Source organism: Serinus canaria, chromosome 24, assembly GCF_022539315.1.
Source record: "Serinus canaria isolate serCan28SL12 chromosome 24, serCan2020, whole genome shotgun sequence".
In the NCBI taxonomy this organism is placed as follows: domain Eukaryota; kingdom Metazoa; phylum Chordata; class Aves; order Passeriformes; family Fringillidae; genus Serinus; species Serinus canaria.
Genome location: NC_066337.1, coordinates 6,565,670 through 6,579,668, shown reverse-complemented (window position 1 = coordinate 6,579,668; position 13,999 = coordinate 6,565,670). Strand labels below are relative to the sequence as shown.

The 13,999-nt window shown below is 61.7% G+C and overlaps 1 protein-coding gene across 3 annotated transcripts; it reads right to left on the bottom strand.

The window, feature by feature from the left end:
* Positions 1-85: 85 nt before the first annotated feature.
* PCSK7 (proprotein convertase subtilisin/kexin type 7) lies at positions 86-13,993 on the bottom strand. 3 transcript variants are annotated; one of them, XM_050983471.1, is made up of 16 exons: positions 13,921-13,993; positions 12,526-12,978; positions 11,977-12,111; positions 11,419-11,584; positions 9,846-9,936; positions 9,256-9,310; positions 8,068-8,206; positions 7,411-7,511; positions 5,353-5,520; positions 4,286-4,393; positions 3,313-3,415; positions 2,393-2,549; positions 2,214-2,308; positions 1,994-2,087; positions 1,435-1,552; positions 86-1,289 (listed from the first exon to the last, which is right to left on the bottom strand). In XM_050983471.1, the coding sequence occupies exons 2-16, from the start codon at positions 12,964-12,966 to the stop codon at positions 885-887; spliced, it is 2,376 nt and encodes a 791-aa protein (XP_050839428.1). In that variant the 5' UTR covers positions 12,967-12,978; positions 13,921-13,993; the 3' UTR covers positions 86-884. The 3 variants fall into 3 exon arrangements, with proteins under 3 accessions (XP_050839428.1, XP_050839427.1, XP_050839429.1); XM_050983470.1 differs by lacking the exon at positions 13,921-13,993 and adding an exon at positions 13,401-13,711; XM_050983472.1 differs by lacking the exons at positions 5,353-5,520; positions 13,921-13,993 and adding an exon at positions 13,401-13,713.
* Between the last annotated feature and the right edge of the window lie 6 nt (positions 13,994-13,999).

Genomic DNA, 13,999 nt, shown 5'->3' with positions numbered 1-13,999 from the left:
CCCCAGGGCTGGCAGCTGCTGTGTGGCACATTTTTCCACAGTGAGGAAGCTCTGGGAGGGCAGAAAAGTGATGGATGGGGGAGAGGAGGGTTTTTCAGGCTTTATTTGGAAAGCTACACAAAAGGGCTTTGCTGATTAAAAAACAAACCCCAGCTTTAAAAAAATAAACCACCGAACCCAAAGACATGTGAACAACCCAACCCTGCTCAGACAGCCACTGACAGAGCAACTCAGCCTCCCCTTCCCAGCCCAAAGCAGGCCTACGTGCTACCAGAGTGCCCAGTGACACAGGGACAGCCCCATCCTGCCCCCAAACTGGCTGGCTCCTGCCTCCCCCACCCCACAGCTGCTCTGTGCCCACAGGAGAGGAGGAATCAGCAGGATTGGAGCACGGGGGCAGGCAGAAGCGCTGGATGGAGATGAGTGAAATAACTCCCTGCTTCTAAACTGGGATAACTGGTGGGTAGGGGCCGGCTGCCAGCCCGAGAAAATGCCAGTGCTGCGGGGTCCCTGCCTGCAGAGGCGGCTGCTGGGGCCCTGCTGCATTTCCAGGCTGGCTCTGCAGAAATCAGGGACAAAGGGACACGTCTTGGCCCTGCTGCAGCGGCAGGAAGGGGCTCGGTGGGAATGGCACTCCACTCACAACGGTGCCCTGAGCGTCCAGCAGGGCAGGCTCCAACAGGAAAGGGTTTAAGGCTTGCTTTGTTTTCCAGGAGGAGGGAAGGGCAGCTCCCTTTCCAGTACCAGCCCTCTCTCCTTGTTTCCAAGCCCCTTCCAACACCACCTCCTGCAGGACACAGTGGCAATGGTCCGTGGAGGCTCAGGAATGAGTCTGTGCTGCCTGAGCCCAGGCAGGTCGTACCAAGGGAGGGCCCCAGCCCCAGTCAGCAGGGCTGGTGCTCCCTGTCCTCCCCGAGGAGTTCAGTCGATGCCTCCTGGCCCAGGAACCCTGTTCCAGTGGGGGCTGCCTCATGGAAGCTCACAGCTCTTCCATTGCTGGAAAGTTTGGGGTGGGTGGGGGTCCAGGACCCCTCCTCTCCATCCTTGGCAGGCTCCAGGTGCTCACAGTCCATCTCAGCCTCCTCCACGTCCTTCTCCTGGTACAGAGGCACCGACTCCATTTCCAGGTCACTCTCCAGGGCTCGGTGCTTCCTGCCCTGCTGGTACCACCTGCAGCTGCTGGAGCTGGAGCAGGCCAGGTCCAGCCCCACCTCGTTCCTCGTCAGGCAAACCTCCAGCATGTAGTAAAATGTCCAGAACACGGCAAAGCATCCCAAGAGCAGGAGGGTCTGCAGAGGGAAACGCCTTGAAAAACACAGCTCTCAACCCCCTGAGGGCCCTGCCCACTGCCCAGCAGAGAGGGCACAGAGCAGGGTCCTGCTCTTCCAGCTCATCCTGGGGGATGCAGGGTTCCCAGCCTGCAGGCAGGCTCACCTTGAGGGTGTTGGCTGTGATGGTGTAACGCTGCTCCTCGGGGATGTCCAGCCCTGGGGGACAGGGCAGGGAGAAGTCACTGCTCAGGAACTGCCCACTCATGGCTTCCTCCAGCAGCCTGGGGACAGAGACACCCTGTGAGGCTCCATGGGTCAGGGGGACCTCCAGAATGCCCACAAAGGGTCTGGAGTGTCTTCTTCAGCACACAGAGCTGTGTTCTGCAGCCCATGGCTGCCCTGTGAGGTGTGAGGGCAGCCCCAGCCCCACCTGGCAGCAACACGGCTCCAACCCACCCACTGCTCACAGGCAGGGATGAACCCCCAGCCTCCCTCTGCTGGCTCCCTCCAAGCTGGGCACGTGGTGTCCTACCTCTGTGGCTACCACCACCCCAAGCTGTGGTGTCCTACCTCTGTGGCTACCACCACCCCAAGCTGTGGTGTCCTACCCCTGTGGCTATCACCACCCCAAGCTGTGGTGTCCTACCTCTGTGGCTACCACCACCCCAAGCTGTGGTGTCCCACCTCTGTGGCTACCACCACCCCAAACTGTGGTGTCCTACCTCTGCCGTTCCTTCATCTCTGCTGGGGACCAGGAGGAGCCATACAGGGTCAGCTGCCACTGCTTCAAGGTGCCAGGCCTCAGGCTGTCATCTCCTGGGGAGGAAGCAGGCTGGTCCAGTGGGGAACTCTCTGAGCCAACCAGGCTATGAGCTGGCAGCTCCCTGGGACGTGGCACAGAGCTGCCAGCACTCCTGAGGGTCCCCTGAGGGCAGCACTCACCGATGTCCCTGATGAGCAGCCTGTAGGTGCCCTGTGCCTCCTCGCCCCAGCAGCGCACCGTGGAGAAGGTCCAGTCAGAGAAGCCATTGGGGTCCCTACCAAGGGGGGAGAGGAAACAACCTGGGGTCACAGAGCCACCAGGGGGGACACGGCCCCTGCCCTGTGCCCTCGGTGCTCACGAGTCCATGCTCCGGGCGGTGCCAATCAGGGACATCATCCCGCTGGGGCACAGGAGCCGGATCTCCAGGTTGCCACGGCGAGGGTGGGTTATGGTGACAGTGACAGCCACGTGCTCCAGGGTCCTCATGCCAGACAGCTGCAGGTCGGCAGGGGTCACTGGGAAAGGGAAGGGGGGTTGGTCAAGGCTGGTGGTGTTGTGATGGAGTCCCCAGTGCCAGGCAGCCCCACTGGGCTCTGGTGCCACTTCACAGGACACACACGTGCTCTCTGCCTCTTCCCAGCTGCCCTGTGTGGGGCTGGGAGCAGAAGCCAGGTGTCCAGGCTGGCCCAGCCCATCTCCAGCTGTTCCCAGCTCCAGGAATGCTCACAGCCCCAGGGCTGCTGACCACAGCCCCTCTGCAGCAGGGCGAGCTGGGTGGGTGCTCCCTGCCAGGGGGGACGTGGGCACACACTGGGACAGGCATGTCACAGAGCCAGCACTGTCCCCTGTGTGCTCTGCTGGGGGCCGGGCAGGGCCGGGCCGAGCTCTCCCTGCCCCTGGTAGCCCGGAGCAGCCGCTGCTGCTCGGCACAGCCCGGCCAAGTCGGGAGCTGCAGCATTTCCTAAAATGGTCAAAGGCAGCAGAGCGGCTCTGGCCGCTGCCCAGCCCAGCCCTGCTCCTGAGCCCGACTGGCTCCCCAAACACATCAGAGCAGGGATGGGGATGTGGGGACCGGATCCCCTGGGGATGGGCAGCGGAAAAAGCCCAGGCAGCCCAGCACTTAACCCCTTCCTGTCCTCCTGCAGCCCAGGGCTGGTCCTGCCCAGCTGTGCCACACGGCAGGGCAGGCTCTGCTCTCCATGGCACACCTGCTCTGACCAGGCAGGGTGGCTCTGCTCTCCATGGCACACCTGCTCTCCATGGCACACCTGCTCTTACCGTTCCAGGCCACCTCCAGCTCCTGAGGGAGCCACGGGATGCTCCTGCCCTCCTTCAGCACCGGGCTCACATACGAGGCCAGGTATGGCACGGACTCCCAGATCTGCCAGGGGAAGGAGAGAGGGTTCAGCCCGGATTGCAGCCTTCCTGCACACCCATCCCTCCAGCTCCCACAGGCTGCTCCTGTGCTGGATGTGGGCCCAGGCCAAGGGGCCTCTCCTGATGGTGCTCTGGGACACCCCAGGGATGGGAGCAGTGCCCACATGCCCAGGAAAGGAGGGAAAGTCACTGCCTGGGAGCCAGAAGGGCTGACCAAGGTTTGGGACTCCCCAGCTCTGGGTTTGTCACAGTGGCTTTGAGTGGTGTCCTGAGGCTGTTCCACTCCAGGCCCTGTACAGGGGACAGGAAAGAGCAGAACCCAAGTGCCTGCAGGAAGAGGGAGCAGCCTGGAGGTCCCTGTGACCCCGGGGGCACGGCTGGCAGTGGCAGTGACCCGGCACAGCTGCACAGAGCTCCACACACAGCTGAGACCAAGTGCCAAAGGGACGTGCTCTGGGCTCCGTGTGACAGAGGAGGAAGAGATGGGGATGCCTCTGCCTGCTGTGAGCACACCACTCCCCCAGAGCTGCCAGCTGAGAACAGCCTGGTTCTGGGGGCAGGACACCCTCCCTGCAGCCCCTCCGAGGGAGGAAGGTGCTGGGGCTGCTCCCGTTGCTGTGGATCAGGGCCCTCACCATGGCTATATATAGTGCTGGAGAGCAGCAGCTCTCAGGGGGCAGCTCTCAGGCACTGCTGGGAGCCTTGTGAGCTCATACCCAAAGCAGCCTCAGAGGCAGGGCCAGCAGGATGGTGGCCAAAGTGCTGAATGGCAGCGGTGTCACCCCACAGCATCACCGGGACAGGAGCTGTCCCCGCCATAGGGCTGGGCTACTCTGCCTGCCCCCGGGGCAGGTGTGGGAGGGCAGGGCATTACCTTGGCAGCGTTCACCAGCCTCCAGGCGTTGAGCAGGCCGAAGCCATGCTGGTGGCTGTGGCTGAAGCCAGCCTGGTTCGTGTCCCACTTGGCGTGACGGTCCTCGTACTGCAAAGACACACGGGGTGCCCTGCTCACCTGGGGGACCCAGGCAGCCTGAATCCCCAGCCTGAAGGGAAGGAGGCCCAGACACATCCCATAGGGGTGGGGAAGCAAACCCACATGGCCTTATTAGAAAGGAACAGGTTGATCTTTGTTTGAAACAAACCCAGGACAAAGCAGCTCCAGCTCCTCAGAAAGGAAATGGAGCCGCACAAAAGGGCACAAATGCCTCTGCTCTGAAACATCCCAGCTGCTCCCTGCTGCCCACACCGCTGCCTGTGGCACGGCAGAAACCCTGGAGAGAAGGAACCGAGTCCTTTAAATCACCAAGAGCTGGGGCAGGACAGATCTGGGTCCCATCACTTACTGCATTTTACTGCTCTGGCAACATTGGCTTGGAAGTTATGGAAAACACCGTCCCATGCCAAAGAGAGCACAGCATCAGCTGGACATGGACTACTGCTCCCCAGAGGGGTGAGGAAGAAGTCCCATCCCTCCAGTGAGTTCCCACTCCTGCTCTGGGTGAAGGGCAGGGCTGTGCTTGCTGTCTGGCTCTGTTGTGCCTGTTTCCAGGAGCCCAGTTCTCTGGAGAGCCCAGGAAAGGCCAGGGCAGGGCAGAGCTCCTGTTTCCCACTGCCTGGACCATGAGGTGACATCGCAGAGGTGTCAGCCCTTGGGCTGGGCCAGCCCCACCTGCTGAGCCCTGGAACCTGCTGAGCCTCTGGAAGACCCCTACATTGGCAGATGGAGGCATTCCTGAGGCAAATAACCCATTTATTATCATGACAGGGGAAAATGCCTCAGCCACATTCCTGGAAGGAACACGGGGTGAGGGGAGAGCCAGACGAGGCAGAGATTTATGGAGGGGCAGCAGACACAAACAAGGATGTGCTCAGCAGGGCCCCGGCACCCTGCAGCACCCCTGAGGGGAGGGAGGAGGAGGAGGAGGAGGGCCAGGCCCTGACCTTGGTGGCGGTGAAGACGATGACGTGCTGCACGTCGCGCCAGGTGAGGCAGGGCCGCACCTGCAGCATCAGCGCGATCATCCCCGCGGCCAGCGGGGCGGCCGCCGACGTCCCCGTGTGCCCCTCTGTGCAGCCCGTGCCCTTCTGCAGGTCCCAGTCTGTTGTCACCTGCCGAGGAACGGGGGACAGGCCTGGCTCAGGCCGCTCTGCTGGGCTGGGGTGGCTGCACAGGGACCCGAGCCGTGCCTGTGCCAGCCCGAGCTCAGCTTGTGGCACAACTGTCCCTGCTCCCAGCCAGGAAGGGCTCCTGGGACAGCCTCACTGCAGGGACAGCGATCCCAGGTGGGAAACGATGCATGGAGACAGTTCCCTTTGGAGAGTGAGAGAAACTAGCCCTAACTAAGCAACTCGGTGGGAAGCTCCTGGCAGACACAGTCTGGGCTCTTCCTCACTGTCACTGCTGGTCAGTGTCACAGCCAGACTGCAGGAGGGCCACTTGGGACTCTGCAGAGCACACACAGCCTCTGAAGAGGTGTCAGGAAGCTCTCAAATTTTGCCACTTCACTGCAAAGCAAGTGAATCCATCTCCCTCTGCTCCCCATGGGGAGAGAGCCCAAAATCTGAAGGGTTTCTGCTGTTTTTGCTTCACTCCATCCCATTTTTCCAGCTGTGAGTGGCTCCAGCTCATGCTGGGACACTGAGTGTCCCACACAGAGCATCCTGAGAGCACAAACTTTCAGTAGGAAACACATCCAGTGCCAGAAGCCGTATTAAATTCTTCCCATTAAGGAAACCACACAAAGTTTATGGTCTGGTAAAAGAAAGGAAAAAAAAACAAAGCTGGAGCAGATGGCTGCAGGGAAATTAACTCTGAGTTAACTCTGGCAGCACTGCAGCAAGCTCCAGGGTGCCCAGGAGCAGACTGTGCTCCTGAAAAGGGCTGTGTGGGGTTTAGCAAGGCTTGGGCTGGCTGAAGGAGCCACTGTGGTACAGGCTGTTCCCAGGCCACGTGTGCACCTTGCCCAGGCTGCCCCATGGAGTGCCAGCTCCCCTGTTAGTGTCCCCTAAAGCCAGTGTTTGAAATGAACGTGCATTTGTGACCTCCAAAGCACTCACACCGTGCTGGGGAAGCCAGACCAACCCCTGAGCCTGGAGCCCCTGGTGGAATGCAGCACAGCCCTCGCTGGTTCTCTTTTTCCCAGGGTCAGCACTTTCCAAACCAGCCTGGGACAACTGCAGCGATTTCTGACAGCAAGAATCAGCCCTGCTCTGGGTTTTACTGTCCCTGTGGCAGATTGTGCCATGCCCTGGCTAGGCACAGATCCCTGCCCTGGCTCGGGGCTGCAGGAGGAGCTGGCTGAGTCCCAGGCAGGTGCCTGAGGATCCCAGGCTCTCCCTGTTCCCCAGGTTTCCCCAGCCTGTTTGACAAGCCTGGATTCAGCTGCTCTGTGGCAGGCACAGAGCCACAGGAAAGAGCTTTTGGGAAGTCCTGTCCTGGTGGGAGATCCTCCAAACATGGACAGCCCAACCCTAAATATCAGGAGCCAGCGATGTTTCCCCCAGGCTGCCCTGGGGTGGGTGGGCTCTGCAGTCCCTGCTGGCCCCACAGGACAGGAAGGGCTCACACCACTGGGGTGGGGGCAGCCTGGCACCAAGGAAGGGACAGGCTGGGTCAGGCAGGCAGCGGGGAAAACAGCCCAGGCTGCTTGGCTCGGGCAGAAAGGACGTGCTGTTGACAAGAAGCTGTTTTTTGGCAAAAGAAGGGAAAAGCTGATAAAAATATTCTTTAAAATTCAACTGGGAGAGGCCCACGTGCCAGAACAGAGGAGAAGCTGGGGCCAAGTGGTTTGAAGAGCCTGATGCTCTCCCTGCCCTCTGTGCTCCAGCATCCCTTGGGAGCAGAGCGAGGGGGGCTGGCTGGGCAGGAGCCTCCCTCTGTGCAGGGCCTGGGTAAAAGGCACATCAGAGGGAACAAAAGGGAATCAGAGGGGACAGAGTGATGTCCTGGCTGTCCCTGAGGTGGCCAGGAGGGCACAGACAGGGGACACAGGTACTCACGATGCTCCTCATCATCTTGTCCCCGCCGCTGAAGGTGACAGCCAGCATGGAGGCACACTCCTCAGCATAGAAGGGCATGGAGCCCGTCTCATCCACAGCTCCTGGGGAAACAGGAGAGGCACCCCCTGTGTGAAACTGCCCTGCTCCCACTGCTGGGACTTCGGGGTGTTGATCCTTAAGAGCCTCTCCTGCCAGATGGGCCTGGGAGCTGGGCAGGGGAATCAGAACCAAGCCTGTTTTTGCCCGCCTGGAAGATCTACAGGAAGGACAGCCACAATAAATAATCCCTCACTGTGCTCAGTGTCACACACATCTCCTGCCCCTCACGCAGCTTCTGCTCTGGAGAGTGTGGATTACACACTTCTCCTCTAACAAATGATGGGAATGCTGCATTCCAGATAGGGCAGTGTCTGTCACAGCCCCGGGAGGGAGGCCTGGGCACGGGCAAGAATTTCTCTGGCCTCCTCTTGCTCTGTAGGTCAGAAGCAAACTGCAGGCATGGGGGCTGAAGCCCAGCACACCCCAGACACTGTCATGCTTGTTCCCAGACATTCCCCACAGATTCCCACCATCCAGCAGCTCCCAGCTGGGCAGGTTCTGTGCTTTTGGGATGAGCTCACTGCTGCAGGCTGGGAGGGGAGGAGACAGAAGGCTCACCTATGGTGACAGTGTAGATGGAGTTGGCATATCCATCGTAGTTGCAGTTGTCATTGTGCTGGCCCCCATTGCCACTAGCCACCACGAAGATGCTCCCGAAGCCGCGGCGACCCGCGATCACCCCGTGCTGCAGGGCAGCCTGTGGAGAGGGACAGGGCAGGGGGGGCTCCTTCCACACTGATCCCAGGGCTTCCTGCAGCAGCCAGCCCAGCACGTGTGATGAGGGCTCCACACACAGAGCCACCGCCCCTCTCGGAGCGCCCAGCCCCACAGACCCTGGGGCTTTGCCTTTGCTGGGACACACCAGAGCATGGGCCCCACCTGGGAACACATTTCAGCCCAGACACTGCTCCCCCTGAGGGAGGAGCAAGAACACAACCCCACTGGAGGTGACCACCCTGCTCTCCTTCCCCTGGCAGATGAAGGCACATTCTGCCCATTCTCTGTGGCACAGCAAGCTCTGCCTGTGCTTTGTGTCCCGGAGCTTGTTCCAGCTGTCTCTGCAGGCAGGAAGGGAATAAATTAACTTGCAGGACTGGAAACCGTTTGTTATGGTGAGCCAACAGCTCGGTTGTCAGCGCTGCTACGAAGGGCGCAGGAACTGCTGAGCTGTGGTTGGAAAAGCACAGCAGAAGAGCACTGGAGCAGAACCACACCCCACTGCTGGTTTTGGGGCCCCTTGGTGAGCCCTTGCTGCAGCACAGGCAGGCTGGGTGTGTTCTGCAGCACAGGAGCTCTGAGAAAGAAGCCTTAATGGCCTGGGAAGGAGCAGCATCAGCTCTGTCTCTTCCTCCCACTGCAATCCCACCTCCCTTATTTACTCCCAGTATCCAAAGGCACCATCCCTGCCTGGAGAGTCACCCTGAGCACAGGGAAAGCTCCAACTCCTGAGCAGAGAGCACCCCGTGGGCTGCACAAGCTGTCAGTGCCACACCTTTCACAGGTTGTGAAAGAGCCTTTCCCTGCTGGAAGAAGCCTCTCCTTGGAAAGCTCATCCTATCCTGCCCCGCCTGCACGCTGCCCTCCTGCTGCAGCGTGGCCTCTCCCAGCCAGGGAAACCTCTGCTGGCACCAAGGGACACACGCAGACGTGCAGAGTGTCACGGCAACGTCCCTCCCCCCCTGAACGGGCAGGCAGCAAGCCACAAGCCCTGGAGGCTCCCCCAGGGCTGCTGGGGCTGGCATTTACCTTTCCCAGTTGGTGGGGGCCATCCACAGTCTTCCCATCGTCATCAGGACCCCAGCTGCAAAGAGAGACAGCGTGAGGTGACAGCCCCAGGAGCCACAGGCGGCTCTTCCTGCCACCACAGCGAGCTCCCAGCAGCCACCAGCTGCTCCCAGAGCCACGACTGGGACTGCAGAGCACTGCACTTTCCCACCCATCAGGATGGCCCCTCGCTGCTGGGACATGGCTCTCGTGCCTGCACTGTGCCCCTGGGTCAGATTCCAGCGCACAAAATGTTTGATTTTTATTTAACAAGCGGCTTCTCACATATTCCAGTCCCTGTCACACAGCTCAGCCTGACCACAGAGGGGAGCACAGTGCCCCCTCCAGCACAGCCAGCCCAGGGGACGTGCTGCAGCAGCACACAGAGAGACACCTCACAACTGCAGGTGCTGTGCAGAGCCCAGGACAGTCTCCAGGATCAGGATTGTGGTGCCTCAATGCTAACTGCAGCCACGGGAGGATGGGAGCTGGTGTGAGCACTCAGCCATGAGCTGTGACCCTGTGCCCAGGCAGAGCAGGGCTGGCAGCCAGCTCAGGGTCCCAGGGCTCACCTGCAGCTGTAGATGTCATTGATCTGATAGTGCTTGTTGAAGGCAATGGCCTCCATGCTGTCCGTGAGGGGCCCGTCCAGCACTCGGATGCCTGCAGCACAGAGGACAAGGGACGTGAGGGACACGGGTCACGTGAGCTGCACAAACTGCAAACAAACTCCTGGCTCGAGGCTGCCCCGCTGTGCTCACCCTGCAAGGCCAGCCCAGCTTTGGAGGGCTGAGGCAGCGCCAGGTCCTGCTGGATCTGGGGCAAACCCTCCTGTTCCCTGTGCTCTGGGTACATGATGAGCTCATCCCTGCTTCTGCCAGCTGGGAGCCTCTGCCTGCTGTGCCCTGGGCAAGCCCTGGCTGCCCCTGGCACCCCAGGGACTGTGGTGTGACCAGGTAGGGACACAACGGTGTCCCTGCATGGCTGACCCTGCCCTGCCAGGGACACATCCTGCAGGGCACAGAGATCTCGCCTCCCTCTGCAGAGCAGCTCAGGAGCTCTGGAGGCAGCTGGGGCACAGCACACGTTCCCTGCCCTTGCAGGGGGGAGACACAGCACTGGCTCTTCACCCTTGTCCACCCCACAAGGCAAAGCTGAGAGCAGAGCCAGGGCAGTGAGAGGGGCTGGCCAAGATCTGCTGCCCCAGTGCCTCCAGACACAACCTGGGCATGTCGTGGCACAACTGCCTGGCTCAGCCAGCACGGCACAGCTGCTCTGCCAAAGGTTTGGCAGCCAGGGAGGCCAGGAACACTCTGGAAAAGCTGCCAGGAGCCAGCTCCTCTGGAGAGGAGCTCAGGCAGGCACCAGGCCCTCCCTGCAGCCCAGTGAGCCCGAGCAGGGCAGTGCTGCCTCAGAGCCCTGTCCCACCCCAGGCGTTGCATTGTGATTTCAGGGTGGCTCCCTACCCCTTCCCTGCCCTCTCCCCAGGGTTAAAAGGAGCAGCATCCACGTGGGTCAGGAGTTCTGGTGGAGCTGGTTCTGGGTTCAGGCTGTGGGCCAGAAGAAAGCTCTGGATCCAAACCGTCCATCAGAACCGACTCCTTTCCTTCCCCATGGCCCTAAAGCTTCTCCACAGAGGGAAACCTGAGGAGCAGCCCCTCCATGGGAGGAGGCTTCATCCCACCACCACCTGAGCTCCTGCACGCCTGGACTTGTCTCCAAGCACCCAGCTGTAGCACCCAGCCAGCCAAAAGTGTCTGTGGGGTGAAACACCACCCAGCCATGGCCAAAAGTGTCTGTGGGGTGAAACACCACCCAGCCATGGCCAAAAGTGTCTGTGGGGTGAAACACCACACAGCCATGGCCAAAAGTGTCCCTGGGGTGAAACACCACACACCCAGCCAGCCAAAAGTGTCTGTGGGGTGAAACACCACAAACCCATGGCCAAAAGTGTCCCGGGGGTGAAACACCACAAACCCATGGCCAAAAGTGTCTCAGGGTGAAACACCACACACCCATGGCCAAAAGTGTCTCAGGGTGAAACACCACAGTGCCGCTGTTTGGTTCAGCAGCAGGGCCAGCCCAGCTCGGCCGGGGTGTGCAGGTGACCCTGCAGTGCCCAGGGTGTGCAGCAGCCTGACGTACCCGCGATGCGGCTGCCGAAGGCGACTCCCACCGTGCAGAAGCTGTTGTTGGGCACAGCCGCGATCTCCCCGGCGCAGCGCGTCCCGTGGTGGTTCCCGTTCTCCTCGTCGGGGTGAGGCATGGGGTCAGGGTCGTTGGAGTTCAGGTCATAGCTGCCTTCTGGGCTCTGGAAACAGACCCACGGTCAAGACTGGGGCTCTGCTCTCCTCAGTTTGGGAAGAGCAGGAGTTAAGAGAACACAACACGGGCTGAAACACAGGCTGGATGTCATGGGAAATTGGAGGCTGCTTCCTCACAGGGCTGCTGCTCAACACTGCTATCTGCTGTGGGGAAGGGACCAACCAAGGCAGCTCCCGGCAGTGCTGCGGGTCAGAGGGATGCCAGCCGCCTCCCACGGGTTGCACAAAGGCAGGCAACCCCAAAACCTGGGTGCAGAACCTCCCAGGAAAGGTTTGCTGCTGGCACTTTCTGCCCTGGCTGAGCCAAGGTGACAGCACAGGCTGGACTCACACACACTCCTGTCACACTGCCCAGCCTCCAGCCTGCACAGGCACTCACGTAGTTTGGCTGGATGTCCTTGATGGTGTGCTCCACGCCATCGTCCACCACCACCACCGTCACCCCGTGCCCTGTCACGTTCCGCTCCCACACGCCCGTGACGTTGATGTCCTTCCCGGGGCTCTTGCGGTTGTTCTATGCACCAGAAAGGACAGTGAGGGGACATGGTCAGCGCTGAGGGGACCTCCTGGGGGCACTGGACATGATGTGTGGGGCTGGGGCCAGCACGGGAAGGACTCACAGGACAGTCAGGGGAGATTAACTGAGGCTGACAGTGAGCAACAGTTGCTGGAGCCATGAGGTGAAGGGCACAGTGTGCTCCAGCCAAAGCCCTCTGCCCACCCCAGTGCCACCAGTGCACAACCAGCTGCAGGAGCTGCTTCCTCCCATCATCACAGCGAGCATGTGGCAGGCAGGGCGAGCTCTCAGCGAGCTCCCTCCTCTTTAAAGAACAGAAAGAGGCTGCTGTGCCTCCTGCATGACAGCTTGCCCGTGGCCACGCAGACAGCCTGAGCCTGGGAGCACAGCAGGAGCTGGGAAACCACTCACCAGATGCCACTGCTGTGGGTATTTGGGATCATTAAAGTGCAGGCTGCGCTTGGAGCGCTTCAGAAGCTTCTGTTCCGAGTGCCACCGCACACTGTCGTGCTGTGCAAACAAAGTGTCCACGGATCTCCTTATGGCTTCGTGCTCAGTCTCCGCATGGCTGTGGGGCTGGTAGGCAAAGAGGTAATGGCCCTTGAGCTCCCCGACACGGCCCATGTTCACCAGCCCCGCGCTCTGGGCCAGCTCCTCTGCCCGCTGCTCCAGCTCCTCCTCGGGTGCCTCCAAGCTGACTGCCCACGTCAGCTTCCCGTGGCGGCCCTCAGCGTCCAGGGCCGGCGAGGCCAGGGGGATCCAGGAAGCGCTGAGCCAAAGGCACGTGTGGATGCAGAGCGTGGCCTCCATCCCCGCACTCCATAGCGGCGCTCCCCGCCTCCAATGCGGCATCAGACAGGCGGGCTGCAAGGGCAGACGTGAAACTGGTGACAACCCCTCCTGGTGAGGGACGCAGTGGCCAGGGCCACCTGAAGGTCCCACAGAGCCCCACGGGGCTTGCCACCAACACGCTGCACGGCAGATCCCCTTCCCGGGAAACCCCAGCGGCTCCTTCCCAGCGGTTCAGAACGGGAGGCACACGCAGGCTGGGCAGGGACCGATCCCAGCCCTGCCCTGCCCTGCCTGCTGGGTGCCAGCCCCGGGCCAGAATACACCGCGCTGGGCTGGCAGGAGCAGCTACTTCCCCTCTTGCCTCTGATAAGGAACTGATAAGAAACTCTTGATGCGTGGTTCCCCAGAACAAACACCACGGGCACCGCCATGCTCCGTGGGCAGTCGAGAGCCGGTTCCCCTTCTGCAGGAGCCCCACCGAACTCGTTCCTCACCTGCTCCACGGCCGGAGGAACCTGCTTTTCCCTGGCATGGGCAGAAATCACCACCGAGCCCCGGTTCAACCCGCAGTCCATAAACCACGGCACCGCAGAGCGGGGAAAACACCTCTGGGGATACCGCTGCCTCCGACGCGCCCGGAGCTCGACACCCTCGGCCCTTTTCCTCCCTCGACCCGGTCCATTCCCCTCTGACACAACTCATCAGCTGCGGCTGCCGCTGGACACGGACCTCCGGCTTTCTCTCCCTAAAAGTCGGGCTCCAAGCGCCCCTCGATGCCCCCCGGCAGCGGCACCGCGCAGCGCCCCGGGGCAGCCGCGCCGCTCCCCGCTCCGCTGGGCACCGGCACCAGGGACACCGCGGAGGTCACCCCCGGGCAGAGCAGCCCCGCTCCCCTCCGCCACCCCCGCCCGGGCCCGTGGGGAGCCGGCGGCAGCGCGGCCGGCGCTCCCCGGCCCGGTGCGCATCCCGCCGCCCGGACCCCGCCGCCCGCCGCTGCCGCCCCGCAGCCCTCACCGGGCATGAGCCGCCGCCGCCGCCGGAACCCCGGTGCCGCTGACAGCGGCGTCACATCCGCCGGGGCGCGGGGCGGAAG